General features: G+C 52.4%; 1 protein-coding gene across 1 annotated transcript; it reads left to right on the top strand.

The window, feature by feature from the left end:
• The first annotated feature begins 488 nt into the window (after positions 1–488).
• On the top strand, positions 489–7,993 carry LOC141247536 (mothers against decapentaplegic homolog 6-like). The gene is made up of 4 exons (XM_073669229.1): positions 489–606; positions 691–1,166; positions 5,228–5,338; positions 7,234–7,993. Exons 2-4 carry the CDS (start codon positions 746–748, stop codon positions 7,767–7,769), a joined length of 1,068 nt encoding a protein of 355 aa, XP_073525330.1. The 5' UTR covers positions 489–606; positions 691–745; the 3' UTR covers positions 7,770–7,993.
• The last annotated feature ends 11,643 nt before the right edge of the window (positions 7,994–19,636 follow it).

The following is a 19,636-nucleotide window of genomic DNA, read 5'->3' as shown; positions in this document are numbered from 1 at the left end:
TTACATTACTGATCCTGAGTTACCTCCTGTATTATACTCCAGAGCTGCACTCACTATTCTGCTGGTGCAGTCACTGTGTACATACATTACATTACTCATCCTGAGTTACCTCCTGTATTATACTCCAGAGTTGCACTCACTATTCTGCTGGTGCAGTCACTGTGTACATACATTACATTACTGATCCTGAGTTACCTCCTGTATTATACTCCAGAGCTGCACTCACTAATCTGCTGGTGCAGTCACTGTGTACATACATTACATTACTGATCCTGAGTTACCTCCTGTATTATACTCCAGAGCTGCACTCTCTATTCTGCTGGTGCAGTCACTGTGTACATACATTACATTACTGATCCTGAGTTACATCCTGTATTATACTCCAGAGCTGCACTCACTATTCTGCTGGTGCAGTCACTGTTACATACATTACATTACTGATCCTGAGTTACATCCTGCATTATACACTGATTCCTTTGTGCCATGTTACAGCAGGACAGCGCTCCCTGGTGGCTGCACATGTAACGTGGGATGACTTGCTTCCCCGTTGCCCCTCTGCTACTTCTGTGTTCAGGACCTTTACACACAGAACCTGTGACTGAGCCGGTAAGTGTCCTCTTTCCACCGGACCCTTTGCGGCTGGATGCAGAGGTGGTTCACAATGACGCTGGTTCTTCTCATCTCCTGCAGGTTCTCCTGGCCCGTTTTCAGCACTCTTGTCCTGAAAAGCGATCGTCTCCACCTTATGTTGCGGTCTCGACGCTCTCTGTTGGTGTGGCAGCTTTGGAAGCAGCGCTGCACAACACCCAGCCGTAGTCAAGGAGAAGCGGTGCCTCCAACCCCTGAGGACCACCACAATGCCCTGCGGCCAGTGGCCCACCTACTCTTTAAGAAGCTAAAAGATGAACAGCTGTGTCGGTTGTCGGAGGCAGTGGAGAGTCGGGGGCGCTGGGACTCCGGCTGCGTCTGGTTGCCCTGGGAAGGGCGTGCTGGCAAACAGGTGCTGCCGCCTCAGGTGCTGGTTTGCAGGTTGTACAGATGGCCGGACGTCCGCACCACAACTGAGCTCAAGAGCCTGAGCCACTGCGAGAACTTCTGGAGGAGGAGTGTAGAGGGCACCACTGTCTGCTGCAACCCTTACCACCTCAGCCGGCTGGCAGCACCAGGTATCATGGGGAGGATAACAGGAAAGTGAATGAGAAAAGGACCGAAGATAGCGGGAAATGGGGCTGGGAATAGCTGGAGGGGGGCAGAGAATAATGGGAGAGGGGACTGGGAATAGCTGGAGGGGGGATAGAGAATAATGGGAGAGGGGACTGGGAATAGCTGGAGGGGGGACAGAGAATAATGGGAGAGGGGACTGGGAATAGCTGGAGGGGGGATAGAGAATAATGGGAGAGGGGACTGGGAATAGCTGGAGGGGGACAGAGAATAATGGGAGAGGGGACTGGGAATAGCTGGAGGAGGGGTAGAGAATAATGGGAGAGGGGAGTGGGAATAGCTGGAGGGGGCACAGAGAATAATGGGAGAGGGGAGTGGGAATAGCTGGAGGGGGGACAGAGAATAATGGGAGAGGGGACTGGGAATAGCTGGAGGGGGGACAGAGAATAATGGGAGAGGGGACTGGGAATAGCTGGAGGGGGGACAGAGAATAATGGGAGAGGGGAGTGGGAATAGCTGGAGGGGGGACAGAGAATAATGGGAGAGGGGAGTGGGAATAGCTGGAGGGGGCACAGAGAATAATGGGAGAGGGGACTGGGAATAGCTGGAGGGGGCACAGAGAATAATGGGAGAGGGGACTGGGAATAGCTGGAGGGGGGACAGAGAATAATGGGAGAGGGGAGTGGGAATAGCTGGAGGGGGGACAGAGAATAATGGGAGAGGGGACTGGGAATAGCTGGAGGAGGGGTAGAGAATAATGGGAGAGGAGAGTGGGAATAGCTGGAGGAGGCACAGAGAATAATGGGAGAGGGAACTGGGAATAGCTGGAGGGGGGACAAAGAATAATGGGAGAGGCGACTGGGAATAGCTGGAGGGGGGACAGAGAATAATGGGAGAGGGGAGTGGGAATAGCTGGAGGGGGGACAAAGAATAATGGGAGAGGGGAGTGGGAATAGCTGGAGGGGGGACAGAGAATAATGGGAGAGGGGAGTGGGAATAGCTGGAGGGGGGACAAAGAATAATGGGAGAGGGGACTGGGAATAGCTGGAGGGGGCACAGAGAATAATGGGAGAGGGGAGTGGGAATAGCTGGAGGGGGGACAAAGAATAATGGGAGAGGGGAGTGGGAATAGCTGGAGGGGGGACAGAGAATAATGGGAGAGGGGACTGGGAATAGCTGGAGGGGGGACAGAGAATAATGGGAGAGGGGACTGGGAATAGCTGGAGGGGGGACAGAGAATAATGGGAGAGGGGACAAGGAATAGCTGGAGGGGGGACAGAGAATAATGGGAGAGGGGACAAGGAATAGCTGGAGGGGGGACAGAGAATAATGGGAGAGGGGACTGGGAATAGCTGGAGGAGGGACAGAGAATAATGGGAGAGGGGACTGGGAATAGCTGGAGGAGGGACAGAGAATAATGGGAGAGGGGAGTGGGAATAGCTGGAGGGGGGACAGAGAATAATGGGAGAGGGGACTGGGAATAGCTGGAGGGGGGACAGAGAATAATGGGAGAGGGGACTGGGAATAGCTGGAGGAGGGGTAGAGAATAATGGGAGAGGGGAGTGGGAATAGCTGGAGGGGGCACAGAGAATAATGGGAGAGGGGAGTGGGAATAGCTGGAGGGGGGACAGAGAATAATGGGAGAGGGGACTGGGAATAGCTGGAGGAGGGGTAGAGAATAATGGGAGAGGGGAGTGGGAATAGCTGGAGGGGGCACAGAGAATAATGGGAGAGGGGACTGGGAATAGCTGGAGGGGGGACAAAGAATAATGGGAGAGGGGACTGGGAATAGCTGGAGGGGGGACAGAGAATAATGGGAGAGGGGAGTGGGAATAGCTGGAGGGGTGACAAAGAATAATGGGAGAGGGGAGTGGGAATAGCTGGAGGGGGGACAGAGAATAATGGGAGAGGGAAGTGGGAATAGCTGGAGGGGGGACAAAGAATAATGGGAGAGGGGAGTGGGAATAGCTGGAGGGGGGACAAAGAATAATGGGAGAGGGGACTGGGAATAGCTGGAGGGGGCACAGAGAATAATGGGAGAGGGGAGTGGGAATAGCTGGAGGGGGGACAAAGAATAATGGGAGAGGGGAGTGGGAATAGCTGGAGGGGGGACAGAGAATAATGGGAGAGGGGACTGGGAATAGCTTGAGGGGGGCAGAGAATAATGGGAGAGGGGACTGGGAATAGCTGGAGGGGGGGTAGAGAATAATGGGAGAGGGGACTGGGAATAGCTGGAGGGGGGACAGAGAATAATGGGAGAGGGGACTGGGAATAGCTGGAGGGGGGACAGAGAATAATGGGAGAGGGGACAAGGAATAGCTGGAGGGGGGACAGAGAATAATGGGAGAGGGGACAAGGAATAGCTGGAGGGGGGACAGAGAATAATGGGAGAGGGGACAAGGAATAGCTGGAGGGGGGACAGAGAATAATGGGAGAGGGGACAAGGAATAGCTGGAGGGGGGACAGAGAATAATGGGAGAGGGGACTGGGAATAGCTGGAGGAGGGACAGAGAATAATGGGAGAGGGGACTGGGAATAGCTGGAGGAGGGACAGAGAATAATGGGAGAGGGGACTGGGAATAGCTGGAGGGGGGACAGAGAATAATGGGAGAGGGGACAAGGAATAGCTGGAGGGGGGACAGAGAATAATGGGAGAGGGGACTGGGAATAGCAGGAGGGGGGACAGAGAATAATGGGAGAGGGGACTGGGAATAGCTGGAGAGGGGACAGAGGATAATGGGAGAGGGGAGTGGGAATAGCTGGAGGGGGGACAGAGAATGGGAGAGGGGACTGGGAATAGCTGGAGGGGGGACAGAGAATAATGGGAGAGGGGACAAGGAATAGCTGGAGGGGGGACAGAGAATAATGGGAGAGGGGACTGGGAATAGCAGGAGGGGGGACAGAGAATAATGGGAGAGGGGACTGGGAATAGCTGGAGAGGGGACAGAGGATAATGGGAGAGGGGAGTGGGAATAGCAGGAGGGGGGACAGAGAATAATGGGAGAGGGGACTGGGAATAGCTGGAGAGGGGACAGAGGATAATGGGAGAGGGGAGTGGGAATAGCTGGAGGGGGGGTAGAGAATAATGGGAGAGGGGAGTGGAAATAGCTGGAGGGGGGACAGAGAATAATGGGAGAGGGGACTGGGAATAGCTGGAGGAGGGACAGAGAATAATGGGAGAGGGGACTGGGAATAGCAGGAGGGGGGACAGAGAATAATGGGAGAGGGGACTGGGAATAGCTGGAGGGGGGACAGAGAATAGCGGGAGAAGGGACGGAAAATAGCGGGAGAGGGGACGGAGAATAGAGGGAGAGGGGACGGAAAATAGCGGGAGAAGGGAGGGAGAATAGCGGGAGAGGGGACGGAGAATAATGGGAGAAGATATAAAGAATAACAGGAGAGAGCACCAAGGGTAATGGGAGGCAGAACCGAGAATAACCACAGGGGGACGGAGAATAACGGGAGAGGGGACAAAGAATAATGGGAGAGAGGAAATGGAGAATAGCAGGAGAAATGACAAAGAATAACGGGAGAGGAGATGATGGGAGAGAGGACTGAGAATAACTTGACAAGGGATGGAGAATAACAGGAGAGGGGACGGAGAATAGCGGGAGAGGGGACGGAAAATAGCGGGAGAGGGGACGGAGAATAGCGGGAGAGGGGACGGAGAATAGCGGGAGAGGGGACGGAGAATAGCGGGAGAGGGGACGGAGAATAACTTGACGAGGGATGGAGGATAATGGGAGAGAGGACCGAGAATAGCGGGAGAGGGATGGAGGATAATGGGAGAGGGGACGGGAGATAACTGGAGGGCAGACAGAGGATAACTGTAGAGAGGATGGAGGATAACAGGACTGAGAACCGAAAATAATGGGAGAAGGGGACTAAGAATAACAGAAGGACTGAGAATAACAGAAGGACTGAGAATAACAGAAAGACTGAGAATAACGGGGGAGAGGACTGATGATGATGGGAGAGATCGGAGGATATGATCAGCACAGTTATATGGGGCTTGGTCCATGGTTTACCTCTTGTTTTTCACGCATGTTATTTTTACCCTGAGCAGAAGCGTCTGCCTCGCCCATCAACAAGACACGAGAGGCTGCCCGTCCCGCCCTGTGTAAGGTGGCGCTCATGGAGAAGGAGTTCAGCCGCCATACTGTGCGAGGATTACACGGTACGGATGGGGGACAGGAATACATAGAGCTTACACTCTCATACTCTGCGGAGCCCTGAATATTGACCCAGACACCGGCATTGTCCAGCAGGAGGAGATGTGGGGTCCTGGGTTACAGTGCCTACAAGTAGTATTCAACCCCCTGCAGATTTAGCTGGTTGACACATGCGGAATTAACTTGGCATTGTGACATTTGTACTGTAGATCAGCCTGGAAGTGGGAAATGCACTGCAGCAATTTTTTTTTTTTTTTTTTTTAAAAACGTAAAAAGTTAATTCAGAGTGTCATTTATTATTCAACCCCTCAAACCACAAGAATTCTGTTTGGTCCCCCTAAAGTATTAAGAAGTAGTTCAGGCACCAAGAATAATGAGCTTCACATGTGTGGATTAAAGATCTCTTTTGCCAGCCTTTTCTGACTATTTAAGACCCTCCCCAAACTTGTGAACAGCACTCAGACATGGTCAAGATGGGAAAGACAAAGGAGCATTCCAAGGCCATCAGAGACAAGATCGTGGAGGGTCACAAGGCTGGCAAGGGGTACAAAACCCTTTCCAAAGAGTTGGGCCTACCTGTCTCCACTGTTGGGAGCATCATCCGTAAGTGGAAGGCTTATGGAACTACTGTTAGCCTTCCACGGCCAGGACAGCCTTTGAAAGTGTCCTCCCGTGCCGAGGCCAGGCTTGTCCGAAGAGTCAAGGCTAACTCAAGGACAACAAGGAAGGAGCTCCGGGAAGATCTCATGGCAGTGGGGACATTGGTTTCAGTCAATATCATAAGTAACGTACTCCACCGCAATGGTCTCCGTTCCAGACGAGCCCGTAAGGTACCTTTACTTTCAAAGCGTCATGTCAAGGCTCGTCTACAGTTTGCTCATGATCACTTGGAGGACTCTGAGACAGACTGGTTCAAGGTTCTATGGTCTGATGAGACCAAGATCGAGATCTTTGGTGCCAACAACACACGTGACGTTTGGAGACTGGATGGCACTGCATACGACCCCAAGAATACCATCCCTACAGTCAAGCATGGTGGTGGCAGCATCATGCTGTGGGGCTGTTTCTCTGCCAAGGGGCCTGGCCATCTGGTCCGCATCCATGGGAAGATGGATAGCACGGCCTACCTGGAGATTTTGGCCAAGAACCTCCGCTCCTCCATCAAGGATCTTAAGATGGGTCGTAATTTCATCTTCCAACAAGACAACAACCCAAAGCACACAGCCAAGAAAACCAAGGCCTGGTTCAAGAGGGAAAAAGTCAAGGTGTTGGAGTGGCCTAGTCAGTCTCCTGACCTTAACCCAATTGAAAACTTGTGGAAGGAGCTCAAGAATAAAGTCCACATGAGACACCCAAAGAACCTAGATAACTTGGAGAAGATCTGCATGGAGGAGTGGGCCAAGATAACTCCACAGACCTGTGCCGGCCTGATCAGGTCTTATAAAAGACGATTATTAGCTGTAATTGCAAACAAGGGTTATTCCACAAAATATTAAACATAGGGGTTGTATAATAATTGACCCACACTTTTATGTTTAAAATTTAATAAAATTCAACTGAGCAACATAACTTTTTGGTTTGTAAGATTTATGCTTCTGTTCATAAAACCTACTCTCGTTTGCAGTTTGAAGGCTCTAACTTATTTGCATCTTATCAAACCAGCTAAATCTGCAGGGGGTTGAATACTACTTGTAGGCACTGTATATTCAATATTTGTTCAGATTTTTTGTTATCTAGGGGAACTCTGACACAAAAAGTTTACAGTCTAGTGAACAACCTGAGGTGCCCACCCCCCCTTCTATTGTATATACTAGTATAATAGGAATGACCCCAAAATATGGGCTTTAGGGAGCAGCACCTCTGTTATGGGAGTCTGATGTCTCTTCTTTGGTCGTTGCAGACACCACTCTGTCTCGAGGCTCCATCCGTGATGGTCACTGGTGCAAGCTGGCATACTGGGAGCACCGCACACGTGTGGGGGGCCTCTACAGTGTCACCGAATCCTCCATCCACATCTTCCACGACCTGCCCAAGGCCAGTGGATTGTGCCTGGGGTTCCAGGGCTCCGAGCCCCGCAATGAAACAGTGAAACGGACCCGTAAGAAAATCGGCCTGGGTCTGGTCCTGAGCCACGAGCAGGGGGAGGTGTGGGTGTATAACCAGAGCGAGCACCCCATCTTTATCAACTCGCCCACCCTGGCTCCTGTCCATGCTCCTGGGCAGGCTGTTCACAAACTTCTGCCCGGCTACTCCATCAAAGTGTTTGATGCTGAAATAGCAGCTAACTTAGTGGGGCGCTCGGACCTGGGGGATGGGCCTTACGATCCCCACAGTGTTCGCATCAGCTTTGCCAAAGGTTGGGGTGTCTGCTACTCCCGACAATTCATCACTTCATGCCCCTGCTGGCTGGAGATTCTTCTCAACACCCCAAAGTAAGGGGCTGACACTAAAGATGGACGTGGACCATCTCCAAAGGGTGTCATTGATTGCTTCTGAATAGAGTAATGGCAGCCGACATGACAGGCCCACGAAGCGTCACTCACTGAGATATATATCATTGTGTATCAAGTTCCATCATCAGCTGCAGAGATCAGTCACCAGCACAAGTTCCATCATCAAGTGCAGAGATCTGTCTCCAGCACAAGCTCCATCATCAGGTGCAGAAATCAGTCACCAGCACAAGCTCCATCATCAGGTGCAGAAATCAGTCACCAGCACAAGCTCCATCATCAGGTGCAGGGATCAGTCACCAGCACAAGCTCCATCATCAGGTGCAGGGATCAGTCTCCAGCACAAGCTCCATCATCAGGTGCAGAAATCAGTCACCAGCACAAACTCCATCACCAGGTGCAGAGATCTGTCTCCAGCACAAGCTCCATCATCAGGTGCAGAAATCAGTCACCAGCACAAGCTCCATCATCAGGTGCAGGGATCAGTCACCAGCACAAGCTCCATCATCAGGTGCAGGGATCAGTCTCCAGCACAAGCTCCATCATCAGGTGCAGAAATCAGTCACCAGCACAAACTCCATCACCAGGTGCAGAGATCTGTCTCCAGCACAAGCTCCATCATCAGGTGCAGAAATCAGTCACCAGCACAAGCTCCATCATCAGGTGCAGAAATCAGTCACCAGCACAAGCTCCATCATCAGGTGCAGAAATCAGTCACCAGCACAAGTTCCATCATCAAGTGCAGAGATCTGTCTCCAGCACAAGCTCCATCACCAGGTGCAGAAATCAGTCACCAGCACAAGCTCCATCATCAGGTGCAGGGATCAGTCACCAGCACAAGCTCCATCATCAGGTGCAGGGATCAGTCTCCAGCACAAGCTCCATCATCAGGTGCAGAAATCAGTCACCAGCACAAGCTCCATCATCAGGTGCAGAAATCAGTCACCAGCACAAGCTCCATCATCAGATGCAGAAATCAGACACCAGCACAAGTTCCATCATCAGGTGCCGAAATCAGACACCAGCACTAGCTACATCATCAGGTGCAAAGATCAGTCTCCAGCACAAGCTCCATCATCAGGTGCAGAAATCAGTCACCAGCACAAGCTCCATCATCAGGTGCAGAAATCAGTCACCAGCACAAGCTCCATCATCAGGTGCAGAAATCAGTCACCAGCACAAGCTCCATCATCAGGTGCAGAAATCAGTCACCAGCACAAGTTCCATCATCAGGTGCAGAAATCAGTCACCAGCACAAGCTCCATCATCAGGTGCAGAGATCTGTCTCCAGCACAAGCTCCATCATCAGGTGCAGAGATCTGTCTCCAGCACAAGCTCCATCATCAGGTGCAGAGATCTGTCTCCAGCACAAGCTCCATCATCAGGTGCAGAGATCTGTCTCCAGCACAAGCTCCATCATCAGGTGCAGAGATCTGTCTCCAGCACAAGCTCCATCATCAGGTGCAGAGATCTGTCTCCAGCACAAGCTCCATCATCAGGTGCAGAAATCAGTCACCAGCACAAGCTCCATCATCAGGTGCAGGGATCTGTCTCCAGCACAAGCTCCATCATCAGGTGCAAAAATCAGTCACCAGCACAAGCTCCATCATCAGGTGCAGAAATCAGTCACCAGCACAAGCTCCATCATCTGGTGCAGAAATCAGTCACCAGCACAAGCTCCATCATCAGGTGCAGAAATCAGTCACCAGCACAAGCTCCATCATCAGGTGCAGGGATCCGTCTCCAGCACAAGCTCCATCATCAGGTGCAGGGATCCGTCTCCAGCACAAGCTCCATCATCATGTGCAGGGATCCGTCTCCAGCACAAGCTCCATCATCAGGTGCAGGGATCTGTCTCCAGCACAAGCTCCATCATCAGGTGCAGAAATCAGTCACCAGCACAAGCTTCATCATCAGGTGCAGAAATCAGTCACCAGCACAAGCTCCATCATCAGGTGCAGGGATCAGTCTACAGCACAAGCTCCATCATCAGGTGCAGGGATCTGTCTCCAGCACAAGCTCCATCATCAGGTGCAGGGATCTGCCTCCAGCACAAGCTCCATCATCAGGTGCAGAGATCTGCCTCCAGCACAAGCTCCATCATCAGGTGCAGAGATCTGTCTCCAGCACAAGCTCCATCATCAGGTGCAGGGATCTGTCTCCAGCACAAGCTCCATCATCAGGTGCAGGGATCTGTCTCCCGCACAAGCTCCAACATCAGGTGCAGAAATCAGTCACTAGCAAAAGCTCCATCATCAGGTGCAGAAATCAGTCACCAGCACAAGCTCCATCATCAGGTGCAGAAATCAGTCACAGCACAAGCTCCATCATCCGGTGCAGAGATCCGTCTCCAGCACAAGCTCCATCATCAGGTGCAGAGATCTGTCTCCAGCACAATCTCCATCATCAGGTGCAGGGATCCGCCTCCAGCACAAGCTCCATCATCAGGTGCAGAGATCTGTCTCCAGCACAAGCTCCATCATCAGGTGCAGGGATCGGCCTCCAGCACAAGCTCCATCATCAGGTGCAGGGATCTGTCTCTAGCACAAGCTCCATCATTGGGTGTAGGGATCCATCTCCAGCACAAGCTCCATCATCAGGTGCAGGGAGCCATCTCCAGCACAAGTTCCATCTTCCGGTGCCGGGATCTGTCTCCAGCACAAGCTTCATCATCGGGTGGAGGGATCTGTCTCCAGCACAAGCTCCATCATCAGGTGCAGAAATCAGTCACCAGCACAAGCTCCATCATCAGGTGCAGAAATCAGTCACCAGCACAAGCTCCATCATCAGGTGCAGGGATCAGTCTCCAGCACAAGCTCCATCATCAGGTGCAGGGATCCGCCTCCAGCACAAGCTCCATCATCAGGTGCAGGGCTCTGTCTCCAGCACAAGCTCCATCATCAGGTGCAGAAATCAGTCACCAGCACAAGCTCCATCATCCGGTGCAGAAATCAGTCACCAGCACAAGCTCCATCATCAGGTGCAGAAATCAGACACCAGCACAAGCTCCATCATCAGGTGCAGAAATCAGACACCAGCACAAGCTCCATCATCTGGTGCAGGGATCCGTCTCCAGCACAAGCTCCATCATCTGGTGCAGAAATCAGACACCAGCACAAGCTCCATCATCAGGTGCAGGGATCAGTCTCCAGCACAAGCTCCATCATCTGGTGCAGGGATCTGTCTCCAGCACAAGCTCCATCATCAGGTGCAGGGATCTGTCTCCAGCACAAGCTCCATCATCAGGTGCAGAAATCAGTCACCAGCACAAGCTCCATCATCCGTTGCAGAAATCAGTCACCAGCACAAGCTCCATCATCAGGTGCAGAAATCAGACACCAGCACAAGCTCCATCATCAGGTGCAGAAATCAGACACCAGCACAAGCTCCATCATCTGGTGCAGGGATCCGTCTCCAGCACAAGCTCCATCATCAGGTGCAGAAATCAGTCACCAGCACAAGCTCCATCATCCGGTGCAGAAATCAATCACCAGCACAAGCTCCATCATCCGGTGCAGAAATCAGTCACCAGCACAAGCTCCATCATCCGGTGCAGAAATCAGTCACCAGCACAAGCTCCATCATCTGGTGCAGAAATCAGACACCAGCACAAGCTCCATCATCAGGTGCAGGGATCCGTCTCCAGCACAAGCTCCATCATCAGGTGCAGGGATCTGTCACCAGCACAAGCTCCATCATCCGGTGCAGAGATCAGTCACCAGCACAAGCTCCATCATCCGGTGCAGAAATCTGTCACCAGCACAAGCTCCATCATCCGGTGCAGAGATCAGTCACCAGCACAAGCTCCATCATCCGGTGCAGAGATCAGTCACCAGCACAAGCTCCATCATCAGGTGCAGAAATCAGTCACCAGCACAAGCTCCATCATCAGGTGCAGAAATCTGTCTCCAGCACAAGCTTCATCATCTGGTGCAGGGATCCGTCTCCAGCACAAGCTCCATCATCAGGTGCAGGGATCCGTCTCCAGCATCAGCTTCATCATCAGGTGCAGGGATCCGCCTCCAGCACAAGCTCCATCATCAGGTGCAGGGATCCGTCTCCAGCACAAGCTCCATCATCAGGTGCATAAATCAGTCACCAGCACAAGCTCCATCATAACGTGCAGAGATCAGTCACCAGCACAAGCTCCATCATCAGGTGCAGGGATCCGTCTCCAGCACAAGCTCCATCATCAGGTGCAGGGATCTGTCTCCAGCACAAGCTCCATCATCAGGTGCAGAAATCAGTCACCAGCACAAGTTCCATCATCAGGTGCAGGGATCCGTCTCCAGCACAAGCTCCATCATCAGGTGCAGAGATCAGTCACCAGCACAAGTTCCATCATCAGGTGCAGGGATCTGTCTCCAGCACAAGCTCCATCATCAGGTGCAGAGATCAGTCACCAGCACAAGCTCCATCATCAGGTGCAGGGATCCGTCTCCAGCACAAGCTCCATCATCAGGTGCAGGGATCTGTCTCCAGCACAAGCTCCATCATCAGGTGCAGAAATCAGTAACCAGCACAAGCTCCATCATCAGGTGCAGGGATCCGTCTCCAGCACAAGCTCCATCATCCGGTGCAGGGATCTGTCTCCAGCACAAGCTCCATCATCAGGTGCAGGGATCTGTCTCCAGCACAAGCTCCATCATCAGATGCAGAAATCAGTCACCAGCACAAGCTCTATCATCAGGTGCAGGGATCCGTCTCCAGCACATGCTCCATCATCCGGTGCAGAAATCAGTCACCAGCACAAGCTCCATCATCAGGTGCAGAAATCAGTCACCAGCACAAGTTCCATCATCAGGTGCAGGGATCTGTCTCCAGCACAAGCTCCATCATCAGGTGCAGAGATTAGTCACCAGCACAAGCTCCATCATCAGGTGCAGGGATCCATCTCCAGCACAAGCTCCATCATCAGGTGCAGGGATCTGTCTCCAGCACAAGCTCCATCATCAGGTGCAGAAATCAGTCACCAGCACAAGCTCCATCATCAGGTGCAGGGATCCGTCTCCAGCACAAGCTCCATCATCCAGTGCAGAAATCAGTCAACAGCACAAGCTCCATCATCCAGTGCAGAGATCAGTCACCAGCACCAGCTCCATCATCAGGTGCAAAAATCTGTCTCCAGCACAAGCTCCATCATTGAGTGCAGGGATCGGTCTCCAGCACAAGCTCCATCATCAGGTGCAGGGATCAGTCTCCAGCACAAGCTCCATCATCAGGTACAGAAATCAGTCACCAGCACAAACTCCATCACCAGGTGCAGAGATCTGTCTCCAGCACAAGCTCCATCATCAGGTGCAGAAATCAGTCACCAGCACAAGCTCCATCATCAGGTGCAGAAATCAGTCACCAGCACAAGCTCCATCATCAGGTGCAGAAATCAGTCACCAGCACAAGCTCCATCATCAGGTGCAGAAATCAGTCACCAGCACAAGCTCCATCATCAGATGCAGAAATCAGACACCAGCACAAGTTCCATCATCAGGTGCCGAAATCAGACACCAGCACTAGCTACATCATCAGGTGCAAAGATCAGTCTCCAGCACAAGCTCCATCATCAGGTGCAGAAATCAGTCACCAGCACAAGCTCCATCATCAGGTGCAGAAATCAGTCACCAGCACAAGCTCCATCATCAGGTGCAGAAATCAGTCACCAGCACAAGCTCCATCATCAGGTGCAGAAATCAGTCACCAGCACAAGTTCCATCATCAGGTGCAGAAATCAGTCACCAGCACAAGCTCCATCATCAGGTGCAGAGATCTGTCTCCAGCACAAGCTCCATCATCAGGTGCAGAGATCTGTCTCCAGCACAAGCTCCATCATCAGGTGCAGAGATCTGTCTCCAGCACAAGCTCCATCATCAGGTGCAGAGATCTGTCTCCAGCACAAGCTCCATCATCAGGTGCAGAGATCTGTCTCCAGCACAAGCTCCATCATCAGGTGCAGAGATCTGTCTCCAGCACAAGCTCCATCATCAGGTGCAGAAATCAGTCACCAGCACAAGCTCCATCATCAGGTGCAGGGATCTGTCTCCAGCACAAGCTCCATCATCAGGTGCAAAAATCAGTCACCAGCACAAGCTCCATCATCAGGTGCAGAAATCAGTCACCAGCACAAGCTCCATCATCTGGTGCAGAAATCAGTCACCAGCACAAGCTCCATCATCAGGTGCAGGGATCAGTCACCAGCACAAGCTCCATCATCAGGTGCAGGGATCCGTCTCCAGCACAAGCTCCATCATCAGGTGCAGGGATCCGTCTCCAGCACAAGCTCCATCATCATGTGCAGGGATCCGTCTCCAGCACAAGCTCCATCATCAGGTGCAGGGATCTGTCTCCAGCACAAGCTCCATCATCAGGTGCAGAAATCAGTCACCAGCACAAGCTTCATCATCAGGTGCAGAAATCAGTCACCAGCACAAGCTCCATCATCAGGTGCAGGGATCAGTCTACAGCACAAGCTCCATCATCAGGTGCAGGGATCTGTCTCCAGCACAAGCTCCATCATCAGGTGCAGGGATCTGCCTCCAGCACAAGCTCCATCATCAGGTGCAGAGATCTGCCTCCAGCACAAGCTCCATCATCAGGTGCAGGGATCTGTCTCCCGCACAAGCTCCAACATCAGGTGCAGAAATCAGTCACTAGCACAAGCTCCATCATCAGGTGCAGAAATCAGTCACCAGCACAAGCTCCATCATCAGGTGCAGAAATCAGTCACCAGCACAAGCTCCATCATCCGGTGCAGAGATCCGTCTCCAGCACAAGCTCCATCATCAGGTGCAGAGATCTGTCTCCAGCACAAGCTCCATCATCAGGTGCAGGGATCCGCCTCCAGCACAAGATCCATCATCAGGTGCAGAGATCTGTCTCCAGCACAAGCTCCATCATCAGGTGCAGGGATCGGCCTCCAGCACAAGCTCCATCATCAGGTGCAGGGATCTGTCTCTAGCACAAGCTCCATCATTGGGTGTAGGGATCCATCTCCAGCACAAGCTCCATCATCAGGTGCAGGGAGCCATCTCCAGCACAAGTTCCATCATCCGGTGCCGGGATCTGTCTCCAGCACAAGCTTCATCATCGGGTGGAGGGATCTGTCTCCAGCACAAGCTCCATCATCAGGTGCAGAAATCAGTCACCAGCACAAGCTCCATCATCAGGTGCAGAAATCAGTCACCAGCACAAGCTCCATCATCAGGTGCAGGGATCAGTCTCCAGCACAAGCTCCATCATCAGGTGCAGGGATCCGCCTCCAGCACAAGCTCCATCATCAGGTGCAGGGCTCTGTCTCCAGCACAAGCTCCATCATCAGGTGCAGAAATCAGTCACCAGCACAAGCTCCATCATCCGGTGCAGAAATCAGACACCAGCACAAGCTCCATCATCAGGTGCAGAAATCAGACACCAGCACAAGCTCCATCATCAGGTGCAGAAATCAGACACCAGCACAAGCTCCATCATCTGGTGCAGGGATCCGTCTCCAGCACAAGCTCCATCATCTGGTGCAGAAATCAGACACCAGCACAAGCTCCAACATCAGGTGCAGGGATCAGTCTCCAGCACAAGCTCCATCATCAGGTGCAGGGATCTGTCTCCAGCACAAGCTCCATCATCAGGTGCAGAAATCAGTCACCAGCAGAAGCTCCATCATCCGTTGCAGAAATCAGTCACCAGCACAAGCTCCATCATCAGGTGCAGAAATCAGACACCAGCACAAGCTCCATCATCAGGTGCAGAAATCAGACACCAGCACAAGCTCCATCATCTGGTGCAGGGATCCGTCTCCAGCACAAGCTCCATCATCAGGTGCAGAAATCAGTCACCAGCACAAGCTCCATCATCCGATGCAGAAATCAGTCACCAGCACAAGCTCCATCATCCGGTGCAGAAATCAGTCACCAGCACAAGCTCCATCATCTGGTGCAGAAATCAGACACCAGCACAAGCTCCATCATCAGGTGCAGGGATCCGTCTCCAGCACAAGCTCCATCATCAGGTGCAAAAATCTGTCTCCAGCACAAGCTCCATCATTGAGTGCAGGGATCGGTCTCCAGCACAAGCTCCATCATCAGGTGCAGGGATCTGTCTCCAGCACAAGCTCCATTATCCGGTGCAGAGATCTGTCTTCAAAACAAGCTCCATCATCAGGTGCAAAGTCCCATCTCCAGCACAAGCTCCATCATTAAGTGCAGGGATCTGTCTCCAGCACAAGCTCCATCATCAGATGCAGTGATCTGTCTCCAGCACAAGCTCCATCATCAGGTGCAGAGATCTGTCTTCAAAACAAGCTCCATCATCTGGTGCAGGGATCCGTCTTCAACACAAGCTCCATCATCAGGTGCAGAGATCAGTCTCCAGCACAAGCTCCATCATCTGGTGCACGGATCCGTCTACAACACAAGCTCCATCATCAGGTGCAGAGATCAGTCTCCAGCACAAGCTCCATCATCCGGTGCAGGGATCTGTCTCCAGCATAAGCTCCATCATCAGGTGCAGGAATCTGTCTCCAGCACAAGCTCCATCATCAGGTGCAGTGATCTCTCTCCAGCACAAGCTCCATCATTCAGTGCAGGGATCCATCTCCAGCACAAGCTCCATCATTCAGTGCAGGGATCCATCTCCAGCACAAGCTCCATCATCAGGTGCAGGGATCTGTCTCCAGTACAAGCTTCATCATCAGGTGCAGGGATCTGTCTCCAGCACAAGCTCCATCATTCAGTGCAGGGATCCATCTCCAGCACAAGCTCCATCATTCAGTGCAGGGATCCATCTCCAGCACAAGCTCCATCATCAGGTGCAGGGATCTGTCTCCAGTACAAGCTTCATCATCGGGTGGAGGGATCTGTCTCCAGCACAAGCTCCATCATCAGGTGCAGGGATCTGTCTCCAGCACAAGCTCCATCATCAGGTGCAGGGAACCGCCTCCAGCACAAGCTCCATCATCAGGTGCAGAAATCAGTCAGCAGCACAAGCTCCATCATCAGGTGCAGGGATCCGCCTCCAGCACAAGCTCCATCATCAGGTGCAGAAATCAGTCAGCAGCACAAGCTCCATCATTAGGTGCAGAAATCAGTCTCCAGCACAAGCTCCATCATCAGGTGCAGAAATCTGTCTCCAGCACAAGCTCCATCATCTGGTGCAGAGATCAGTCTCCATGACAAGCTCCATCATCAGGTGCAGGGATCTGTCTCCAGCACAAGCTCCATCATCAGGTGCAGGGATCCGCCACCAGCACAAGCTCCATCATCAGGTGCAGAAATCAGTCTCCAGCACAAGCTCCATCATCAGGTGCAGAAATCAGTCACCAGCACAAGCTCCATCATCAGGTGCAGGGATCCGTCTCCAGCACAAGCTCCATCATCCGGTGCAGAAATCAGACACCAGCACAAGCTCCGTCATCCGGTGCAGAAATCAGTCACCAGCACAAGCTCCATCATCAGGTGCAGAAATCTGTCTCTAGCACAAGCTCCATCATCTGGTGCAGGGATCTGTCTCCAGCACAAGCTCCATCATCAGGTGCAGGGATCTGTCTCCAGCACAAACTCCATCATCAGGTGCAGAAATCTGTCTCCAGCACAAGTTCCATCATCAGGTGCAGGGATCCGTCTCCAGCACAAGCTCCATCATCAGGTGCAGGGATCTGTCTCCAGCACAAGCTCCATCAACAGGTGCAAAGTCCCATCTCCAGCACAAGCTCCATCATTGAGTGCAGGGATCTGTCTCCAGCACAAGCTCCATCATCAGGTGCAGAGATCTGTCTTCAACACAAGCTCCATCATCAGGTGCAGAGATCAGTCTCCAGCACAAGCTCCATCATCTGGTGCAGAGATCAGTCACCAGCACAAGCTCCATCATCAGGTGCAGAGATCCGTCTCCAGCACAAGCTCCATCATCAGGTGCAGAGATAAGTCTCCAGCTCAAGCTCCATCATCTGGTGCAGAGATCCATCTCCAGCACAAGCTCCATCGTCAGGTGCAGGAATCTGTCTCCAGCACAAGCTCCATCATCTGGTGCAGAGATCAATCTCCAGCACAAGCTCCATCATCTGGTGCAGAGATCTGTCTCCAGCACAAGCTCCATCATCAGGTGTAGAAATCAGTCACCAGCACAAGCTCCATCATCTGGTGCAGAAATCAGTCACCAGCACAAGCTCCATCATCAGCTGCAGAAATCAGTCTACAGCACAAGCTCCATCATCAGGTGCAGAGATCTGTCTCCAGCACAAACTCCATCATCAGGTGCAGGGATCTGTCTCCAGCACAAGCTCCCTCATCAGGTGCAGGGATCAGTCTCCAGCACAAGCTCCATCAAGTGCAGAAATCAGTCTCCAGCACAAGCTCCATCATCAGGTGCAGAGATCCATCTCCAGCTCAAGCTCAATCATCAGGTGCAGGGATCCATCTCCAGCACAAGCTCCGTCATCAGGTGCAGGGATCTGTCTCCAGTACAAGCTTCATCATCGGGTGGAGGGATCTGTCTCCAGCACAAGCTCCATCATCAGGTGCAGGGATCTGTCTCCAGCACAAGCTCCATCATCAGGTGCAGGGAACCGCCTCCAGCACAAGCTCCATCATCAGGTGCAGAAATCAGTCAGCAGCACAAGCTCCATCATCAGGTGCAGGGATCCGCCTCCAGCACAAGCTCCATCATCAGGTGCAGAAATCAGTCAGCAGCACAAGCTCCATCATTAGGTGCAGAAATCAGTCTCCAGCACAAGCTCCATCATCAGGTGCAGAAATCTGTCTCCAGCACAAGCTCCATCATCTGGTGCAGAGATCAGTCTCCATGACAAGCTCCATCATCAGGTGCAGGGATCTGTCTCCAGCACAAGCTCCATCATCAGGTGCAGGGATCCGCCACCAGCACAAGCTCCATCATCAGGTGCAGAAATCAGTCTCCAGCACAAGCTCCATCATCAGGTGCAGAAATCAGTCACCAGCACAAGCTCCATCATCAGGTGCAGGGATCCGTCTCCAGCACAAGCTCCATCATCCGGTGCAGAAATCAGACACCAGCACAAGCTCCGTCATCCGGTGCAGAAATCAGTCACCAGCACAAGCTCCATCATCAGGTGCAGAAATCTGTCTCTAGCACAAGCTCCATCATCTGGTGCAGGGATCTGTCTCCAGCACAAGCTCCATCATCAGGTGCAGGGATCTGTCTCCAGCACAAACTCCATCATCAGGTGCAGAAATCTGTCTCCAGCACAAGTTCCATCATCAGGTGCAGGGATCCGTCTCCAGCACAAGCTCCATCATCAGGTGCAGGGATCTGTCTCCAGCACAAGCTCCATCAACAGGTGCAAAGTCCCATCTCCAGCACAAGCTCCATCATTGAGTGCAGGGATCTGTCTCCAGCACAAGCTCCATCATCAGGTGCAGAGATCTGTCTTCAACACAAGCTCCATCATCAGGTGCAGAGATCAGTCTCCAGCACAAGCTCCATCATCTGGTGCAGAGATCAGTCACCAGCACAAGCTCCATCATCAGGTGCAGAGATCCGTCTCCAGCACAAGCTCCATCATCAGGTGCAGAGATAAGTCTCCAGCTCAAGCTCCATCATCTGGTGCAGAGATCCATCTCCAGCACAAGCTCCATCGTCAGGTGCAGGAATCTGTCTCCAGCACAAGCTCCATCATCTGGTGCAGAGATCAATCTCCAGCACAAGCTCCATCATCTGGTGCAGAGATCTGTCTCCAGCACAAGCTCCATCATCAGGTGTAGAAATCAGTCACCAGCACAAGCTCCATCATCTGGTGCAGAAATCAGTCACCAGCACAAGCTCCATCATCAGCTGCAGAAATCAGTCTACAGCACAAGCTCCATCATCAGGTGCAGAGATCTGTCTCCAGCA

Source organism: Phyllobates terribilis, unplaced genomic scaffold (genome assembly GCF_046119375.1).
Source record: "Phyllobates terribilis strain yellow unplaced genomic scaffold, ASM4611937v1 Scaffold_3099__1_contigs__length_90560, whole genome shotgun sequence".
NCBI lineage: Eukaryota > Metazoa > Chordata > Amphibia > Anura > Dendrobatidae > Phyllobates > Phyllobates terribilis.
The sequence above is the reverse complement of the archived record's forward strand: the minus strand, read 5'-3'. Positions and strand labels throughout refer to the sequence as shown.

Bases quoted from the DNA above. Each gene is read 5' to 3' on its own strand.
- LOC141247536 (XM_073669229.1), top strand. From the start codon at position 746: ATGTTGCGGTCTCGACGCTCTCTGTTGGTGTGGCAGCTTTGGAAGCAG. The intron at 1,167-5,227 runs GTATCATGGGGA...TACCCTGAGCAG, and splicing joins CAGCCGGCTGGCAGCACCAG to AAGCGTCTGCCTCGCCCATC. The intron at 5,339-7,233 runs GTACGGATGGGG...TGGTCGTTGCAG, and splicing joins TACTGTGCGAGGATTACACG to ACACCACTCTGTCTCGAGGC.